At 50.5% G+C, this 20,390-nt stretch overlaps 1 protein-coding gene across 1 annotated transcript in view; it reads left to right on the forward strand.

The window, feature by feature from the left end:
• CACNA1B (calcium voltage-gated channel subunit alpha1 B) overlaps nt 1–20,390 on the forward strand; it is a gene marked incomplete at both ends in the record, with an annotated part of 308,104 nt that overhangs the window by 104,698 nt on the left and 183,016 nt on the right. The window contains 3 exons of the mRNA XM_082492464.1: nt 2,702–2,793; nt 4,857–5,009; nt 9,358–9,545. Of these exons, the coding sequence (XP_082348590.1) occupies nt 2,702–2,793; nt 4,857–5,009; nt 9,358–9,545 (433 nt within the window). The remainder of the gene's footprint in view (nt 1–2,701; nt 2,794–4,856; nt 5,010–9,357; nt 9,546–20,390) is intronic.

Genomic DNA, 20,390 nt, shown 5'->3' on the forward strand with positions numbered 1-20,390 from the left:
TTCACCACCTGCCTCATTTACCTGTAAGGCTCAAATGTGGATTTTTAAACCTAGAGCTACCACCTCATCCCCCTTGGTCTTCTGTTTCTTCTACCAAAAGCGGCTTTGTTTAGGATGCAGCTGTACTTTTTTTTTTTTTTTTTTTTTCTCTCGAGGCAAAATCTGGCTGGGGCTGTATGGGTGTTCAAGAGTGGCTGATTCACGGGCGGATGTAGCAGCGGCAGCTCAGCCGTAGGGGCACGGATGGTTGGCATCAATAGACTGGTATTTGATAAGGACCCACAGCCCAGCCCTCCAGCCACGGGAGAGGGCGGGCTGTAGGGTTCCCCGTGTAGGTTAGGCTGGGATGTGGGAATTAATGAGCGATGAAGGGTTTGGACTGGGAGGAGGGTTGCCATAGTTTGAGCAGACTGGTTTTAGCATCAAGCCTATTCCCAAGACAGGACTGGAACAAAGACCTCCAGCCACTGGGACGTTTACTGGCACTGTGGGACTAATTGATGGTGTTCCCTATTCACTCCCATTTTCTCTTTAAATTTAGAAACAAAACGCTGAGTGTATCAAGCACCCCTCCTCTCGGCTTGTACCGTGAACCAGGGCTCTGCCTGATGACAGCACAAATACATCTTCGCTCACTGGAGACTAATTGTGTCGTTAGTAGCAACATCCACCTTGGATGTTTAAGATTATCTTTTGACTCCAAGTGTGTGCTGTTCCCAGGCTGCAGAGTTTTATAAGTGAGCAATTAAGCTGCGAGGATGGAGGGAAGGGAGAAGAGGAATGAAATCATTGGCACGGGTGCAGAAGATTAAATTAGAAGTCTCTGCATGCGATGGTTCTTGGTTTAAATTATCTCCTGTTGCTTATGCATCGATAGGGCTGATGTAATGTGAATTTTCTGGTGGTGAAAATGTAGGAACAGGTGTCCTATAGAATAGATGCTCTGCTCCTCAGGTCCTGGCTTGCTGCTGCCTCTCTTGCCATCCAACATCTCAGCATGCTTTTTTCCTGATCTCCAGCACCTCCTGCTGATGGAGTCTGGCCCTTTCCATGCAGCAATGCTGATCCTGCTCTTCCCTGGCCCATGCTTGGCAGCAGTAAGTCAGTCAGTAAGTCAAGGACAAGGTTTTGATGTGGGCATAGCTGTGCCGCCAGCGTTCCCTACACAGCCGGGTCCTCCGCTGCCCAGTTTGCCAGGCGTCCTGCAAAATACATATTACGTTGTAAAACTCTATGTCTCATTTTGGCAAATCTCTGCTTTTTCTTGCTTTGTGGGGTTTTTTTGGTTGTGTGTGGGGTTTTTTTTTTTTTTTTTGATGGTAGCTGGCAACTTTGCTTGAACGCTCAGCAGCATGTTAGCAGGAACCCCCAAAAAAAGGCTCCTGGACAGGCACACTGTGGGTGCTCTGCACCTCTCGGAGCATCTCTGTGCCCCGGACTGGGACACTTGCTGTATCTGGGTGCTCGATCCCCAGGGCACTGCCTGGGACTCCCTGCCCGGCTCTGGCAGTCTCCCTCCAGCTCTGCCCGGCAGTTCGGAATCCCACTTTTCAGCCGGGTTCGCGGGTCCCTCTTCCTTGGGGAAGGGTTGGCGAAGCGTCACGGCATGGTCGAGGTTGGGACCCCACGGGCAGCGCTTGCAGCAGTTATGGTTAACAAAGTGGTGGCATCTTGTACGTTTGGTCCCGGGCGGTTGGGGGCTCGCAGACCCCACGGGTGGTTGCTCAGCCGCTTCCACCGTGGTGGAGCAGCCTGGGGCCAAACCTGGCAAAAACTGATGGCAGTGCCTTATAATCACTTCGAATGGTGCGGTCGATGGGTTGAGAGGGTTTTTGCTCCGAACTGTGCGGTTGGCTTGCGTTAGGGGAGCCCTGTCTCAAATCAAGAATAGTTTTTGTTGAAACATCATAGGAAGTGCTGCAGTAATTAGTGAACACGGTTGTGCCGTGTGGGGCGGTGTGCCTTGCAGGGCATTCGCTTAAGGGCATCGCATCGTTGGGGCTTGTGGACGCTGCGGCAATATTTCTTCCCTTGCCGCGTCCTAAAAACTTGAAGCCATTTCGTTTTCTGTGAAAAGCGTTTAAATTTTTAACAATCATTCCGGTTTGGGGGCTGCATTTCTTATCAGAGTTACTGCAGCGTATCAGAGGAAACACTCGCGCCCCGCTCTCCGCATATTCTCCTCAAATAAGACGCCCTTAACAAAAATTAATCTTGCGCAGGCAGAGTAAACCGTATAACTAGAAACGGCTTCAGATATTAGGAAACACCAGACATCAGCACTTGAGGGATTTCTGAATTTTATTATAGGGAAAAGCTCCGGCAGGTAATTTCTAGCATAGCTTGTCTGTCTCCTTCTGAAAAAATGGCGTATGCTTTCCTATAAGCGCAGGGCGCTGCTCGTTAAGGGCCAGCGCCAGGGCTGCTCGCTGCGAGCAGGTGCCCTCCTAAGCAGGCGGATCTTGCGGATTTTCTTCCAGCCCGAGCAAGGCTCAGCGGCTCCGGAGGATTGTGGCAATTGATGGTTTTCTCTGGACACAATTTTGCAATGTGATCAGAGGTGTAAAGTTCAAAGCAGCTTGCGTATTTGCTGGTTTTACACAACGTACATCCATGCTTTGGAAAGAAACATTTGTATTTTAATCTCTTTTTTTTTTTTTTTTTTTTTTTTTTCTCCCCCCCCCTCCCCTTTTACGATTAGGATTTTGGCAACTGCTGGGACTGATTTTGACCTGCGGACCCTGCGAGCCGTCCGAGTGTTACGACCCCTGAAGCTTGTGTCGGGAATCCCAAGTGAGTGTCACCGTAATGTCATCTTCACAGCCAAAGGTGCTCTAGAGCTTTTGGGGGTGTTACATGCTGTCCTGAGCAATATATATATATATATATTTCCCCCCCCCCCCCCTGCTTCTTCGCGGTCTGTGGCTCCCGCCTTTGCTAAGTTCTGATTTTCTGTCACCCCGTTTTGTGTCCAGCCAGCTGATTTCAGCACTGCGCTCCCAAATTTGCAGGTGAGCGGCAGGGATTTGGCCAAGGACTCCTTTGCCTTTGGGATTTAATTAATTCCCTGGGGTGTGAAGACCTGAAACGCAAACTTTACAGCTTTCAGGCCCCCAGCCCTGGGCTTGGCTCTTCCGGCGGTTTGTACCAGCTGAGCATCCTGCACTAGGGGTTTTACCCCTTCAAGAAGGGAATAAAAAAATCAAAGCGAAAGAGCAGATAGGACTTGGTCTTGCCTCCTCAATGGGCAAATTGATATATTTTCACGCTAGCGTGAATGGTCTGAATGCTCCGGTGAGGAGCTGCATCATGCCTTACTGATGCCCCGAAACCATCGTAGTCCCCATGCCGCTGCTTACTGCCTTTTTATTTGTCGCTCTTCACCAGCTCCTCTGCCCGCTAGCGGGGCATCGCTGTCAGGAGCGTATATCATTTCCGAAGGTGGAACAGAGAGATTGTTTTCCCTCCGGCAAGAGCCAGTGAAAGGGAACCGCTGCTCTGTGGGACGCTCTGCTCTTCTCCGCGTTCAGCCCTTGGCAGCCCCTCTCCTCCCGGGCGGCGCGTTGGGGCATCAGCTCTGCCACCTCCTCGGCTGCTCCGGGACTGGAAAGTTGGTACTGCAGAAATGCAGGAAGGGCTTACGCTTTGCAATAACAGCACTAAAATTTCCTGAAATCGGCCTCCTTTTATGGGCAGGGCTTGAATCCGAATTCCCGTGCGGGAGAGTCCTTGGCTGGGCTTGGCAAAGGTGTCATTTATTAACAGGATCTCCAACAAGGAGACGTCGCTGGCTGTTTCTTCATGGATTTCTCGCCTGTGCAAGACAATATGGTGTTGTGGTAGTGGCGGTGTAAGGATGTCAGAGAAGCAGGGCAGCCCCTCAGGGGTGTCTGTCCTGGTGTGGGTCGCAGGTTCCCCCCAGGAGGATGTGCTTTCCCACCCGGTGATGTGTCCTGGACCAGCACAATATTTTTCCCACAGAGCGTTACATGCTCTCATGTTTTTAAGTGATGCTGCGGAAGCTGTGTGCTGCGTTATTTTTTTCCTGTAGTAAAAGTACAACCTTGAGGTGCATTCACACACGAGCACGGTATGTGCTTTTCTTCTACGCTCTCAGTATTTTTCCCGTCCAACAGATCTTCGTGCTTTTTTTTTTTTTTTTTTTTTTTCGGCACGCACTCGTATTGACCTCGGTACTGCCGCACAAGGTGACAAGACAATGCTGATCCTTCGTTCTCCGTACTTTAGGGCAGGCCACCGAGGTGGCTTTCAGCTGCTGCTTATCGCTGAACTTGTTTTGTTCTGTGCGTCTGTATGACGTTATCTGACATCTCCATCTCTCCAACCTCTCTCGCCTTATCTCCCCTGGTTTTAATTGAAAATGAGTTTAGTGCCGGTGAAAAAGGGATGGATGGGTAGCGCTGGAGACAGAGGTTTGTTTCTCCAGAAGCCACGGCAGCATCGCAGCTATTCTGTGTGTCGCGGAGGGAGAGGCCGCTCCTGTGCAGCTCAGCGCTCCCTGCCCTCCCCGGGACCGGAGCAGTGCTCCACTGCTGCATCCGCGCTGCCTTCAGGAAAAGTCCTTTTTGTATCTCTGAAGCTTAAGAGACCTTTGAATCGATGATCTGAAGAAAAGGGGTCAGAAAAAGATGACTCTCCTGATTCTCTCTCTCGTATCTTGAGTGCGTTACGGCTGTAGCATCTTTTTTAGAGCGCCCTGGGAAAAGCAGCATTGCTTGGCATTGCCAATCCTAAACTTCCCCTTAGGCAGCCCCTCTCTCCCACCTTGTCCCCCTCCCCCCCAAGCCCTGTTTTCCTTCCCTCACTGATGCCACGTTTTTCCTTTGTCCCCACAGGCTTGCAGGTTGTCCTCAAGTCCATCATGAAGGCGATGGTGCCCTTGCTTCAGATCGGGCTGCTCCTCTTCTTCGCCATCGTGATGTTCGCCATCATCGGGCTGGAGTTTTACATGGGGAAGTTTCATAAGACCTGCTTCTCGAACGAGACAGGTGAGCTTCGGGCTTTGCTTCCCTCCCAACGTCTCGGCACGATGCTTCTCGTCCCCTCCATCTCACCGGGATGCTTTGTCCTGCTCTTAGGTTGCTTTTCCTTTTCATTGTCTACATTTATTGCCTTCTCTCCCTCTTTACCCACCCACGTTAAGCATTAACAGACCCTTGTGCTCACCCTGCACGCACCGGGACAGATTCTCCTCTCGCTCTCACACCACCGCGACGCTCCTGATGTCAGTGGGTCGCGCCGGTCTACACAAGAGTGAGATGAAGGTGCTCAGGGCCTCCTCTCATGGGAGAGTATTTTCACAGTAGAAATACAGAACCGAATTCCCGTTGTTCCAGCTTGTTGAAGGGTGGGGTTTGGTGGTGTTTTTTTTTTTTTTTTTTTTTTGGTTATTTTTCCGATTCATTGGTCTCTGTTTACATTTTCATTGGGTTTCGCTCTATGAACAGCTGCCGAACGTCAAATTTCCTTGCGAGGTTTCTGGGGCGAGTTGTATGGGTGTGAGAAGACGTCAGTGTGAATAGTAAGATTGGAAAGACTGGGAGCAACCAAAAAAAAAAAAAAAAAAAAAAAAGAAAGGCCAATAGGTGGAAGGCAAGGAGCCCTTTGATGGAGAAAGGATGAAAGAAGCCCTTCAAACAGAGAGTGGCAAGGGAAGCTGGGCACTGCAGGGTAACTGATGTGTCTGCCCGTGAATGGGTGAGAAACCCCAGAAGATGGAGATGGAGAGGAGCAACCTCGGCTCTGGGTCGGCTGCCATGTCGAAGCCAGCTGCTTGTCCGGGCCGCAGAACTCAGTCCCATTTTAAAAAAAAACAAAAAACAAAAAACAAACCAAAACAAAACAACAACAACAAAAAAAAACCACAAAAAAAAAAACAGGCCAATTTTTTTTCCATGGAATTTTTTAACATTTCCTTATAGCAGTGTTAGTGTGTTGGTTATCTGGGCCGTCTACAGATGAAAATATTGTTCTTGTCTCCAAAAGATTGCAATTGGAGGTACAATTGACTGTCTTTAATACGCAGTCTTGTATTTTCAGTGATTATCACTAATAGTTCTTAGTATTGATTTATTTACATGCATTCGAATGGTAATAAAACAACATCCCTGCCAAATCTCTGGGCATCCTTCACAGCGCTTTCTAACGACGACAGGGAAACGGTTTAATATATTCCGTTTACACAGAGCTTTGCAAAAAACAGGGTGAAATTATTTTCTTGTCTTCCTATGTGATGTTAGAAAAACAAAACGGGACTTGTAAAGGACAGTCGGGTGGAGTGACTGGTGAGTGAAGCACGACGATTCCTGGAAGAAATGGGTTTTTGGACGGGATTTGTAGGAGAGGAGAATCTTTTGGCGGGGTGTGTGTGTGTGTGTGTGTGTGAGTGTTCACACCAAGCAGAACGGGTGTCAGCCCACCGCCAGGTCTCTGGGGCTGCTGCGGCAATTACAGAGGAACGATAACGAGGGCGACAGCGTAGGTGTGTAGGAAGCAGAAGCGTTCCTGGCGGGATGGCAGGGGGAAAGCGATCATGAGCAGGTTTGCATTTTTTGGGAGTGTTTTCAGGTCTGTTAAATTGCAACCGAGGAGGGGGGATTTTCTTTTTGCGCCCTTTGTTGGCAGGTAGCGGCCGCAGGCTGAGCGCTGAGGCTCCCTGCGAACCCGCTGCCTTCAGCCACTGGGCTAAAGAGAAGAGTGGTTTCTTTTATTTTTTTTCTATTATTTTATTTTTTTTTTAATTTGTCCTCCCCCAGAGACTAATTAACATAAAAGGGAAAAATAAAACCCAAAGCTGTTTGTGTTCTCCGCAGACAAGTCTCTGCCATCAGTGATGACCGAGATCTCTCTGCCGGGCTTGGGGACCCAGAACAGATTTTTGTCGCGAGTAAGTGACTCTTGCTCGCTGGCTGGCTCCCAGTGAGGAATTGGGAACGCGGCCGAAAACCCCCTTGTGTGTGTTGCGTATCTCTGCGTCGCAGCACCTGGTATCTCGGTGGGAGGACGCGGCGCGGCCGGGTTCGCCTCCCCCCCGAATCCGCGGCGTGGGAAGGCGCCGGCCCTTGCTTTTCTCAAGGGCTAACGAGCCGGTTGGGGGATGAGTTATGGGGATCGATTCCGCCTGCTCGGCGGGAAATGGCGCGATGGTGTTTTCTGGAAAGGCGGAGGAGCGGTGAGGTTTCCTGGCGCTGCGGTCCCTGGTGAGCGGAGCAGCAGAGCATCCCGCAAAGCCATCAGCTGAGCCTTTTAAAACCTAAGTGCTCATCATCTCCGAAAGAGGTGCATTAACAAGCCCGGACCTGATACCACGGGCTCCGAAAGCTGGCGTGAGTGTGGAAATGTGAACCTCATTAAAGAGATGCCGCTGTCGGAGGGCAGCAAATTGGAGGAGGAGGAGTCGGAGTCACTCGCGCTTGTTTCTCTTCCTAATCCCCAAAGTGAGCAAACTCCTGGGATTTTTCCTAGAATCAGGAGCCACGTGAAAGGTACCGGCTGTAACTTCGGCGTATCGTGGAGGGAGCCGAGTAGAGGTGCCAACAGCCTTTGTCGCTGTAGCCCTGCTAATCCTGTAGCCCTGGGGAGGTCAGTCATAAACTGCAGCCAAGAGAGGCGCTGGGGACCAAAATATGGCAAAAGGGTTATTGCGGCCTTCGCCCCTCAGCCTGACGATGGACTGTTCGGAGCTAGTGGAAACATTTCTTTATTTTAATGAGAAATGGGTAAAAATTAATGGCAGCGCATGCTGCAGTGATTGTCTGACTTGTTTTCCTCTCCCTGCACCCTCCGTGCTGCCCTGTTGTGCTGACACAGGAGTATTTTTAAGCCGTGTCCCTCCGCAGCTGACCCAGCCCAAGTGCCCTGAAGCTGCTCCAGGAGAGGAGGGCATCACAATCACATCTGTTTCCCATTTTTCCTTGAGGCTTCCCTTTTCCTCTGTCTTCCCTAGCTGTGGGAGCAGGAATCAGTTCTGATCTTTTTCTTTTTTTTTTTTTTTTTTTTTTTTTAAATAAAAAAAAGGAGAAAACAACCCAAGCTTTCATAGTAGATGTGCATTGCATTTTCGGAGCATAACCCGGCAACAAAAGGCTGAAGAGAGATAAAACTGGATTCTCTTTTAAGGCAGGCTCAGGAATGGTCCGCGAGAGCCAGATTTGGTGTTTTCTTTTTGCAGGCTCGTCTCGCTAAGCTCTTGTGAAAGCCTGCGGTGACCCATCTGGGAGCTGGGGAGAGCCGCCCTGCGTTAAGGTGTTGAGTCAACAGGAAAATGCGCCACACACACACACACACATATATATATATATCTCCTGGAGCCACAGTGACAATCTTGTTTTCCTCCTGTGGGCTTTGCTCTATGGAATGATTATTCCTAATTATTGTTAGTGCTGATCTTGTTTTCCCCCTGGTGAATTTGATTTTGTGCAGTTTGCTGCTCCATTACCATAACGTGTCACTTTAATATTTCCCGAATTGCATCTCTGTGTAAATAGGAATATTACTTAGTATATTTATTTACTTTGAAACCCCAGCACTTTAGTTTTCCAAACTTCTCTGTGGCGGTGCTCACAACGTCTCTGGAGGGCTGCAAAGCTTCAGGCTTCCCAGCCGACCCTGGAAGATGCCGGCCACCCTTCTGGCCGTCCCTTGTGGTCCTTAACCATGACAGACCCATCCTCCTTTGCCTTCTCTGGGTCCGAAATGAAACTCGGCAGAGAAACCCCATCCCTGCTGCAGCCAAGCTGCCAGCTGGGCGTTTTCCCTGCCGCGGTACCCCCGCTCCGCAGCACTGCCCTGTGGGATGAAGTAGGAAGCTTACGGAGGCTGCCGTGGTGGCACTGCCTTGTGACGAAGCCAGGGGCTCCTCATACAGCTGTGGTCTAACATCTGTACCTGGACACAAGAAGCTCTGGTGAAGAGCCTGCTCTTTTTTGGCTTTACTGTTCTAGCGCCAACATTTAGCACGTAGCGATGCTGTACTGGGGGTTTATCGTTGGCTCACAGAGTCTGAAGTACGCACCATTCCCAAGCCCGCCCTTTTAGCACACTGTGGTTTTTTTTTCATGGCATTTCTCATATATGACACGGCCAAACACTGGGGCAAACTATAAATTATGGGCACTTCGGGGATGGCTCTGTCCCACCCTGCCGCTAAACCGCCTCTTATAACACAGCAGTATATAAATGATGACATGGGCATAATGTTTTTTACATGCCTATAGTGGCAGACGGAAGCCTGACATGCAAATTACGCTCGTGCAGTGGCGCAGGGAGGATGCGGCAAGAGCGGCTTCTTGACTGGCTTCCACCGGTAACTTTTCTCTCTCCTGTTCTTCTCTGCAGGCGATGAGGTGGGAGATTTTCCATGCGGAGAGGAGCCTCCTGCCAGGCAGTGTGAGAGTGGGACCACCTGCAGGGAGTACTGGCAAGGGCCCAACTACGGCATCACCAACTTTGACAACATCCTCTTTGCTGTGCTCACCGTCTTCCAGTGCATCACTATGGAGGGATGGACCGACATCCTCTACAATGTGAGTCCGCTGGGGGGGTTGTAGGGCTCCCTGGGGTGCTGTTATGCGTCGTGTTAGCTTGGAAAAGGTTGTTCTGGGGGGGAAAAAAAAAAGTAGTTTGTGCATTTTTCCCCTATTTGTTAGCAACCTTGACCTGCTTTTTAGAGAAGGGTTGTTCCTATTTTCTTGAGGGTTGTTCTTCAGGTCCTGTAAGAGCCTTTGAACCACTGTGGTGGTTTGAGGCCGCAGACTTGCTTACCTGCGGCGTGATGTCTCGCGTCAGTGTGGTGTTGCCGTGTGTGTGTCACTCCAAGATATTGGTGGGCTCTGCTGTAGGATGGGCGGGTGAGTCAGAGCATATGCTCATGACGTCCCATAGAAAATCGATTACTAAATTGCACAATAGAGGGTGGCAAAACCAGTGACTTGTCAATATTTTGTGCCTAGAGGTTTCCTTTCTTGCCTGGGTCGAGCCTTTCGTGATCACGCTTGTACGCTACATGAGTGAGCAGCGTCAGCTGGATGTTAGCACTGAGATCCAGCGCTAGTTTTGGCAAATGGAATGCAATTTTACAAAGCCCTACGAGTCACCTCCGCCCCCGGCACGACTCTGGCTGCGGAGAAGATACACCAGGCTAAATTCCCTCGCTGGGGTCTTCACTGCCTCCTGCCAGCCGGGACCACCACTGTTGTAGCCACTCAGGGTCTAAACCTCTTGGTCACATTTACTCTTTCCAATTTTACAAAGAGTAGGGTGACCTCACCCAAATAGCAACAACCGAATGACTCCGCTGTCTTTCAGGCAGGATAACGCTCTTGTTTTGTGTCTTTAACCCTTTGGAGGTGCCCTGTCTTGAGAGGCGAGCGCCCAACCCTTGCTGACAGGCGGGGAAGAGAGCCCTTCGGCTGGTTTCCAGCATCTCTGTCGTGTTTCCTCGCACAGTGTGACAGCTGCGATTCGGGAGCTGTAAGGGACCCGTGTGTCTCTTGCAGACCTGTTCTCCCCGGCTTTGTGAATTGCTTAGATCTTCATGTGTTTCTGCGGTGGGTGTAAAGCGCTGTGGTTTGGGTTCTGAAGGACGGTGCAGCTGTCCTGTGCTTCCATTTTCTATGGCAGTAAAGGACCTTATCAAGTACAGGGGCAGGAAGGAGAGAGCGAGTGGTGATGATGAGGACCTTATCAAGTACAGGGGCAGGAAGGAGAGAGCGAGTGGTGATGATGCTTCTTTCTGTCGACTGTCGAAGGAAGGACAGTCCCTAAGCTGTGCATACATGATCTGAATCACCCCACGCTGTCCTAGCCAGAAGTGCCAATGTGGAAAAATAACTAAGGTAGGCATTAATAATACCTCCAGTCCGTTTGACTGGTCGGTAGGACTACAAAGTGTTCGGTCTCCTTCATTATAGACTCTAGGCCCATGCTGAGCTCTTTTGCAGACCTTCCTGCGAGGGTTTCTGTAGCAACGGGAGGGTATTATTAATATCAACCACAGCAAATTGCAAGGTACATTCTGCTGTGTTTGAAGTCAATAGATCTGATTTATTACCTTCTCCACTCATTGCTCAGTTCCTCCATTTCTTCCCGGTCTCTGCCCGCTTACAGCGATCTCTAGAAGGGCCCGTTTCCCCACTGCGTGCCCTCCCCTCACCCTGAAACTCCATCACACAACCGGTTTCTCCCATTCTCATTCAGCAATCCCGCTCCTTCCTTCTAGTGCCAACTGTTGTAAGAAAAGCCCATTAGCTTCCTGGATGGAATTGATTAATCGATACATGGTATATTAGATCATCTTCTCCCAAACTGCCTTTTGTACCACATGCAAAAAACAAAGCTTGCTATTGGGGTATTGATTTTGGGGGTTGCTTTGAAAACTATTACAGTATCATTCTAGATACCCATTAATCTAATTGGAAAGAGATGCCTGGGTGAGATGCGGCCGAGTAGTTGTATAATGTCAAGCCTTGTCTGAGACCCCGGCTTAGGTTTTAATGCCCGGTGGGTTCACGTCTCTGACAGACACGAGGGTCTGCTCTCTTACGAGGAAAGGCTGAGGGAGTTGGGGCTTTTTAGTCTGGAGAAAAGAAGGCTGAGGGGGGATCTTATCAGTGCTTATCAATCCTTCAAGGGAGGGTGCCGGGGCGATGGAACAGGCTTTTTCCAGCGGTGCCCAGTGACAGGACAAGAGGGAATGGGCACAAACGTGACCATAGGCAGTTCCATCTCAACCCGAGGAGGGACTTCTCTCCTGTGCGGGCGGCAGAGCACTGGCACAGCTGCCCAGAGAGGGGGGGAGTCTCCCCCTCTGGAGCCATTCCAAACCCGCCTGGAGGTGTCCTGTGCCACTGCTGGAGGTGCCCCTGCTCTGGCGGGGGGTGGCACTGGGGGAGCTCCAGAGGGCCCTTCCAGCCCTGACCAGTCTGGGATGCTGTGGTTCTGTTGGGTGGAGGGCGAGTGGTGTGTCTTGTGCCACAGGTCCACTCGGCAGACGGTGTCCATGTAACTGGTGCCAGCAGCCACCTCTGCCCCCCTCCCTTTGCCCGGCCCCACGTGCTGTGTCGCCCCCTCCCTGTGCAGCTCTGCCTGCTGCGGGGCTGACTGTGCTTTTGCAGGTTAGTAGCTGAGAAAAGATGTGGGTGGAGAAGATCCACTCAGTGAAGCCCTTCACTTTTTCACAGCTTCAGTCATCTGCTGTTTTCTGGCCGCTTGGCATTCGTCTTGGTTTCTTCTGTGCCTTCTCTAAGTTCATCAAATTTTAAAATGAGACAAAAGCCCAAACTGTGCTGCAGCATTGACTGAAAACGCAGCACGGGGGGGGGGGGGTGTTTGTGGATGGAGCTGTCAGAAGGTGCAGAGGTAACAGTGATGCAACCGGTTTGTCCATCCAGCACCGGTCAGTTCAGCAACTGGACCTTAATGCTGCCTGAAGCAGCTGGATGCCTGCTGGACCTGTACTGGGTTGGTATGGGAAGAAGCTGGAAGATGTTGCCTCTTGCAGCCAGAGTTTGAACAGTGGGGTAAGCCAAGATGTGTCAGGGTCCTTCTCCTTGTGTTGTGGAGGCCGGGGAGTAAGCTGGCGTATTTAGGATCAGACAAGGGATGAGTGTCAGAGGTTGTTTTTGATTCACCGTTTGGGTTCTCCGCTGCTGAGGAGAATGTTTTCGGCCAGGAAAATTTTGTAACGGTGGAACTCGTTTCCCTGCCAAGCCCGGCCTCTGGTCTCCTCAAGGAAACCAGCGTTCCCCTGGTGCAGGACACTCATCAGAGCTGAGCTGTGAACCTACTTTCAATGTTTGGCTTAATTAAGATTTGCAAAAGGCTGTGGGACCATAAGAGGTAAGATGGGGTTTATGTAAACTGTGATTAGGCATTAGTAGGAAAAGAGGCTGGCGCTTTTTCTCCCACTGACTAACCAGAAAGCGGGGAAAGCTGCTCTTCCTTGGGCTCTGCAGAGCCCTTCCATCCCTCCTCCCTTCCAGTGCCCACTGCCCCGCGTTGGGTTTGGTTGGGGCAGGTTTGCCACCTTCCTTGTGCAGACCCTCTCCCTCCCTGCTGTTAAAGCAGGCGGCCCCCCAATTCGGACTGGTCTTAGGGCTGCGATCCCGTTGGTGCCCGGCGGAGTGGGACCCAGACCCATTGCGGGGAAATTGAGGTTAGGGACCGCTTCCTGAAGGGGCCGTTTAGTTCTTTCTGGAAAACGGTGCCGGTTGATTGCCCTGCATCAACAGGGCGTTGTTATTGCTCCTCTTTTCCTGCTACTACGTTTGTTGCAGAGCGTTCAGAAGAGTTGGGTTTTTAGTTTGACGGTTGGGGTCGGTCGCGGAGTGGGAACTGCTGTACCAGTTCAGCATGAATTTACCCAAGGGGAGAGAGTTTGCGCTGTCCTGAAAGCAGCTTCGAGGCTGAAAAGTTGGTCTGCGGTGGCATCAGGGAAGCTGAAGGGTTTGGGGTAACGTGATGCTGTGGGAAGAGGGAGTTCAGGCGTGAGTTTGATGGTTTGGCTCAGGTCTTTCCAAAGCGAGAGGTTTGTCGTGAAAGGGTTATTCTGTCATTTCCAAAGGACTGAGATGACTTTATATGTGGTCCAGGTGCAGCCTTCCTACAGACTTAGAGAAAAACAGCATCAGAGGCTTTGCAGTAAATAGTCTACCTTGCAAATATTCACTCCTTTTCCTGTGATAAATTGAGGAATTAGGAGGGCAGGGAGAAAGCAAGTTCACAAACCTCAGCTCATTTTTTCCTTGCTGATCCACTGTTTATCCTTTCACAGAATTTCATTTTAATTAGGGCCAATGAAAGCTTTCTAGCAAGGCTTTATCTGGGAGGTGATTTATGTTTGAAGCAAAAAGACTGACTCATCAATTGGGTGAAATGCTTCAAGAATAAGCTGGGGAAAACTCCTTCCTGCATCGGCAGCACAAAAACGTTACAGCAATTGCTCTGAACCGGTGCTTCTGTGAGCTGCAGAGCTGTCAGCTGTGGTCTGCTTCTACCCAAAAAGGTTCAAGGAGCAACAGGTGAGCAACGGGAAAGTTGCTGTGTCCTGAGGACAGGGAAGAACCTTTTCTTCAGCAAATGGAGCGTGCTTACCTCCTGCTAATTCCAGGTTTCATCGTGATCCGGGAATGCATTAAAACAGAGTAACTAAACTGTTTTCCTCGGTGTGGAAGGACTTAGTCTCACAGTCGGGTGTTGTGAAGAGTTTTTCAGTCTAATCCAGCGCAGGCAGATCAGAGATCCCTGAAGTACGGGCAGAGCGTCTTCTGGACCGTGAAATTAGGGAAAAACCTACCTAGAGCGTCAGCTCACTGCGGGCAGCATTGCTGCTCGAGTACAACATGCCCTAGAGTAGCACCCCTGACTGCTTTTTCTGCGACTGGGACTAATTTAGTCCCAGGCTGGTCCAGCAGCAGGAGTCGTGCCTCTCAGCAATGGAAACCAGCCCCGGGGCTGATGCAACCGTTCTGCGTCCCGGTGTGGTGGTGCTGACGCTGCTGCTCAGGTCGGGGACTTTGTGCAGTGAGTTGTGTTGACCCGGAGCATCGCGCCGGGGTTGGGGGTGATGTCAGACAGCAAGGGCTGCCGCGGCCGCTCTGCTTGTGCCCGAAGGAGTCATCACTGAGGTCAGTGGTGACTGGTGATCCGCTCTCTTGGGACTGTTATGTAAATTTATTCATTAGTTCCCATGAAGTATTTTAATATGCTAAGTATTGCCACGCTGCACTTGTTCTCAGGCTTTAAGCATGCCTGGCTGACGATAGCCAGTGGGTGCTGGAGCTTGAGGATGTTAGCGTTGCTGAGGGAGGAGAACATTTCCAGCGATGGCCTCCAAGTTCTTGGCAAAGTAAGGTGCAGAGTCTGGGTAAAGACTGAGGCTGAGTACTGGGGACAAATACAGAAGTGGGAGGAAACAATGCAGATGCTCAGGAAGAGAAACTGTGGTGCTCTGGGATCCGAGTCCTTCTGAGTCCTCATCTTCCTCCAGAGCTAGTTTTCGAATCAAACAATGGTATTTTAGATCATGTTGTTTACATGCTTAGTGTTTGTGAATGACAGTGATTCATCTATTACATGTTGCTAATATAGGCTATTTGGAGGCGTAAAACATTTTAAAGAGATAATAGTAAAACTCCTGTTTTCCTCTTCTGCAGCAGTAATTCTCAGTTTTTCCCATGCAAGAACCCTCTTGTCCACCACGAAACACTCTCCTGCCTTCGATCCCGATTCCCATGGGAAGCTCACCTTGTTTTGCAAAGTGAGAAAAGCCTGAAAAGTCTTGTGCCTGCCTGCCCATGAATTCCCTAATTAAAACAATTCCTTTACTTTGCTAAGTAGAAGCAGTCATTGCAGAGCCTGTAACCAGAAAAGAGACACGCTGGTAGCCTGCAGTGAGATAAGTAGGGCAGACCTAGCACAGTAGCGGTGGTTAGCTCGGAGCGCAATGCTTTCTGTTCTCTACTGAGTGGATAAAGAAGGTTTTTGAGCTCTTTGCTGTGGTCCAGCACTGTTGGAGCTGGCTGATGTGTACCCCTCCGCGAGGTGTAGTCGTACCTCTGCAATGAAGGTGCATGATGAGCTTCCAAGGAGCCGAGGAGTGTGGTTTGTGGTCCCAGTTCTCCTACAGAAAATCATGGGTCAAACCTGATTCATCTGAAGTCGGCAGAAGTCCCGATGTTGACTTTCAAAGAGCTGGATTTTCACCTTTTATCTTTTCTCTACAGGAGTTCAAAGCTACACGGTGGAATTTGCTTTGCAAAGTAGGGACTCCTTGCAGGAAAGGAGAAATGTCAAAGTGTGCACTCACTCTCTTTTGATCTTAATGGCAAGAGATTTTCCCGTTCTTTCTGTTTTCTACTGACAAATATTAGTGTCCGGTGGGTATTTCAAGACTGTGGACTGGGCCTAACCTAATATGCTTGTAAGTAGCAATGAACAGTTCAAATAAAATCTAAGTCTACCCTAAATTGGATCCCAACTAGAACTTTACCCTCACTGAATTTAGAATAGCTTATGATTCACTTGGTATTTTTCATTCCCCTTTGTGTCTTTGAGTTTCTTGATTCCTATAAAGATACAGAAATGGAAGGTTGGGATGTAATTGTTGTTCCTTTTTCAGCCCAACCCAGAGATGGTTTTGTTGGTGGGACGGTGGATGTGTTGGGGTTTGTAGGGCCTGAAGAGAATCTGTTTGACTCAGTTGTTTGGAGACCTCACGTATGCGAGGGGACATTTATCTATAAAGATCAAATCATTGACGCTTGTTCTTAATCCGTCACAATTGTGAGTTGAAGAGTCAAAGGCGATGTTCCTCGGGAGGACTTTGGAAGTGACTAACACTGGCTGCCTGGACCATGAGATGGTTTCCTGTGTGAAACCCTCCAGGAAGGTGGAAGAAGGGTGGGGGTGAATGGGCAACAGAAAGCTGAAGGGAAATGAATTAAATAAAGCAGCATCCCTTCAGCTCAGAGACTTGGGTTAAGGTTCCTCTCGGCTCGCTGCCTTCTTGTGAGACTCCTCTTGGCCTCAAGAGCCCCCATACTTTCAAGCATCTCTTAAACCTCCCCCTTAAGGCTTAAAGGTGACTTAAGTGGCTTTTTTCTGGCCCTGTGCTCAAGGTTGTGGTTTCCTGTGAGGTTGTGCATTTGGCTTTCCTAATATGTGACTCTCGTGCCTACTTTGGTATAGCAGTAAATGCAACAGCAAAGCCTGTGGGACTCTGTGAAGGTGGCCTTGAAATTGCTCTTCTTTCCTACTACACCTGTGTGCTGTTGTCTGCTGTCTGTTGGAAGTGACCTCAAGCCAGTCCACTAAAGCACAAATCCATCATTGGCTAGATACTGAGGTGGGGGAGAAAAAATGAGGTTTTGTTTGCAGTGATATTTCCCAGAGTCATAGAATGGTTTAGGTTGGAAGGGACCTTGAAGATCATCTTGTTCTAAACCCTGCCCTGGGCAGGGACACCTCCCCCCAGCCCAGGTTGCTCCCAGCCCCGTCCAACCCGGCCTTGAACACCCCCAGGGATGGGGCAGCCACAGCTTCTCGGGGCACCCTGCGCCAGGGGCTCACTGCCCGCACAGGGAAAAATGTCTTCCTAATATCTCATCTAAATCTCCCCTCTTCCAGTTTGAAGCCATTCCCCCTGGTTCTATCACTCCATGCCCTTGGGAAAAGTCCCTCCCCAGCTCTCCTGGAGCCCCTTCAGGGACTGGAAGGCTGCAATGAAGTCTCCCCGGAGCCATCTCTTCTCCAGGCTGAACCCCCCCAACTCTCCCAGCCTGTCCTCCCAGCAGAGGGGCTCCAGCCCTCGGATCATCTTCATGGCCTCCTCTGGACCCACTCCACCAGGTCCATGTCTTTCCTATGTTGGTAGCCCCAGAGCTGGATGCGGTACCCCAGAGCCGCGTGCCCTGGGGCTGGCAGCCTGCGGTGTTCGTGGCTGAGGGGGTTCATGATGGGTTTTGTGATTACTCTCTGTGCGCGTGTGCGCGTATCAGCTCTCCTTGTTCTGAATTAACATATTGAGGGCCAAAAATGTTTATCCAGCATAAGTGTGAGCAGACAGGAAAAAGGCAAAAAAGTTGGCTGAAATGCTTTCCTTACAATTATGTTACCGGGAAGAATAAACACGAGGAAAGGTTTAGTTTTGCCACTCTGGATTGCACGACACATTTCTGATATGGGCTCTTTGTTTTACACAGTGCGTTCTTGGCTGTGTCCGCGGGGCAGGCTTTGCTCCAGTCGCCCGTGGGGTGTCAGGACCCGGGGCTGGAGAAGAGCAATACCAGCACAGCAGACCAGGGGACTGATGCCACCCTTGGCATTAACAGCGGCACAAGAGCAGCGGGGAAAACAAGGGAGTTGTGCTTCCACTTAGGCGTGCTGATATCGCGTTGCGTGAGCTGACGCGCGCTCTGGGTACGCAGCAGGCGGCCGGGGCCTCGAGATTTACCCGGGTCTCCAGAGAGGTGGACACAGCCCTGTTGGAGACCTCACAATGCAGCACACTGCGGGAAGGGAGGAGCAAACAGATGGGGCGGGGGAAATGAATAATGATAAAGCAAACGATGTTTAGAGGTGTGTGAAGAAATGTACCACCACAGTCTTGTCCGTAGCAAAGAGCTTGTTCTGACTTCTCAGCTGTTTAGAGCATCTCGGAGCCAAGAGCACGCAGCATCTGCCGAACAGCTGGGTTACGCGTGTAGTGTAAAATTTCCCATTGTCCCATCTTGGGGAGAGACGACCCTTGGGACCTGACGTTCACCAGCGCTGAACTTTTGTTGCCACTGTGCGTTTGCTCTCGGAAACGTGCTGAGCGCCAAGGGAGATGCCTGGGACCCGGCGCTGCGTTACGGAGCCAGCGGCACGTGTGTAACGTGCTGGAGTTGTGCGCTCGCGATGGAGGTGGGCGCTGAGCTCCTGCGCTGTGCTGAGGTGCTGCACGGATTTAATTGTGCTCTCATTCTCCCCGCGGTTTCATAAGGAAGAGAAAATAGCCTAATGTTGTTAGTGTGAAATTGCATTCACTATTGAGTTAGGGTGACTTTAATCTGCTGATGGGAATTGGCCGTGTTCTGTGTGCACCCAAAAGTGATAACTCCCACCTTCTTGCTGCTGCTGTGGGGTGAGTGTTGATTTCTTGTGTTTCGGTGTCGCCAATGGCTTGTAGGAAAGTTGGGCGGCGATGGCAGGACGAGGAGCCGGCAGCCAAGAGCCCGGCAGTAGCTTTGCGTGCAGGACCGTAGAATCATAGAATGGTTTGAGTGGGAAAGGACCTTTAAAGGCCACCTAGTCCAACCCCCCTGCCATGAGCAGGGACATCTTCAACTAGACCAGGTTGCTCAGAGCCCCGTCCAGCCCGGCCTGGAATGTTTGCAGATGTGGGGCAAGTACCACCTCTCTGGGCAACCTGGGCCAGTGTTTCACCACCCTCAGTGTAAAAAATTCTTCCTTATATCTGGTATAAAAGTACCATCTTTTAGTTTAAAACTATTACCCCTTGTCCTATGGCAACAGGCCCTGCTAACAAGTTTGTCCTCATCTTTCCTGTGGCCCCTTTAGGCACTGGAAGGGGCTCTAAAGTCTCCTCGGAGCCTTCTCTTCTCCAGGCTGAACCCCCCCAACTCTCCCAGCCTCTCCTCCCAGCAGAGGGGCTCCAGCCCTTGGATTGTCTTCATGGCCTCCTCTGGACCTGCTCCACGTCCTTCTGCTGTGGGACCCCCCGAGCTGGAGGCAGCACTGGAGGGGGGTCTCCCCAGAGCACAGCAGAGGGGCAGAATCCCCCCCCTCGCCCTGCTGGCCACGCTGCTGGGGATGCAGCCCAGGGTGCGGGGGGCTTGCTGTGCTGCCAGCACACATTGCCGACTCAAGTCCAGCTTTTCACCCCCCAGCTACCCCCAAGTTCTTCTAGGCAGGGCTGCTCTCCATCCCTTCACCCCCCCGGCCTGCATGGATACCAGGGATTGCCCCGACCCAGGAGCGGGACCCTGCACTTGGCCTTGTTGTACATTGCCCATGTCCCATTTATACCTCTTCTGAGGTCTTGAATGGGTTGATGCATAGACCTTCTTCCAGCTGGTTAGAGGTGTGGATTTCACCTGTGTTTCCTGCTTGTTTTAAGTCTGTTCCATCCCATTATGTTGTTACAGAATGTGTTTTGCTTGAGTGGCGGGGAGGATTATTATTATGTAGAAAAACTAGTGTTTTTATCTCAATGTTCCCTCATTCAGATTATCATTATCACTTGTGTGTGACAGTCATCTAGTCTTCAGCATCTTTCCCAACCTTCAACAATTCTTGTATAAACAGAATCACCTACTTCTTGTGCCCTGCAGCCAGGAAGAAACCTAGTGGCATAAAAATAATCAAACTTCTCTGTGCCTCAAAACCCTCCCTAGAGCTCCATGCCCAAACTGTCTCGAGCATCTTGCTCTCGAGCCAGAAGGTGGACTTGATCTCTCATCTCCCGTTTCTCCAGAGAGAAGCCTCACGACCAGGCTTTGGAGTAACATATTTGCTACTAATGAGACCTTGTCAAATATATAGAATACGCCAGTATAATAAATTGGTGTGTTCATCAGCAGGCTTGTAGTTCAGCTGAAAAATCCCTTGGAGATGACGGAACAAGCGGGACAAGTTTCCTCTGCCTAGCTCATCTGCTCTGCTGGCCCCCGTGAGAGGAAAGCACGTGGTAAACAGAGGAATCTGTACCACTGATGGATTCTGTGTGGGATGAGGAGCTGTCTACAACAATCTTATACCAGTCTAAATTCTGCCTTGGCTGATATCCATTTATTCGTGCTTTCCTTCTGGATTTTGGAGGGTCACAGGGCCTGTTTGCCAAAGGGCTGAACTCCCAGGCCTTTTAGCGT

The sequence above is a fragment of the Vanellus vanellus genome (assembly GCF_965231255.1).
Source record: "Vanellus vanellus genome assembly, chromosome: 18".
Lineage (NCBI taxonomy): Eukaryota > Metazoa > Chordata > Aves > Charadriiformes > Charadriidae > Vanellus > Vanellus vanellus.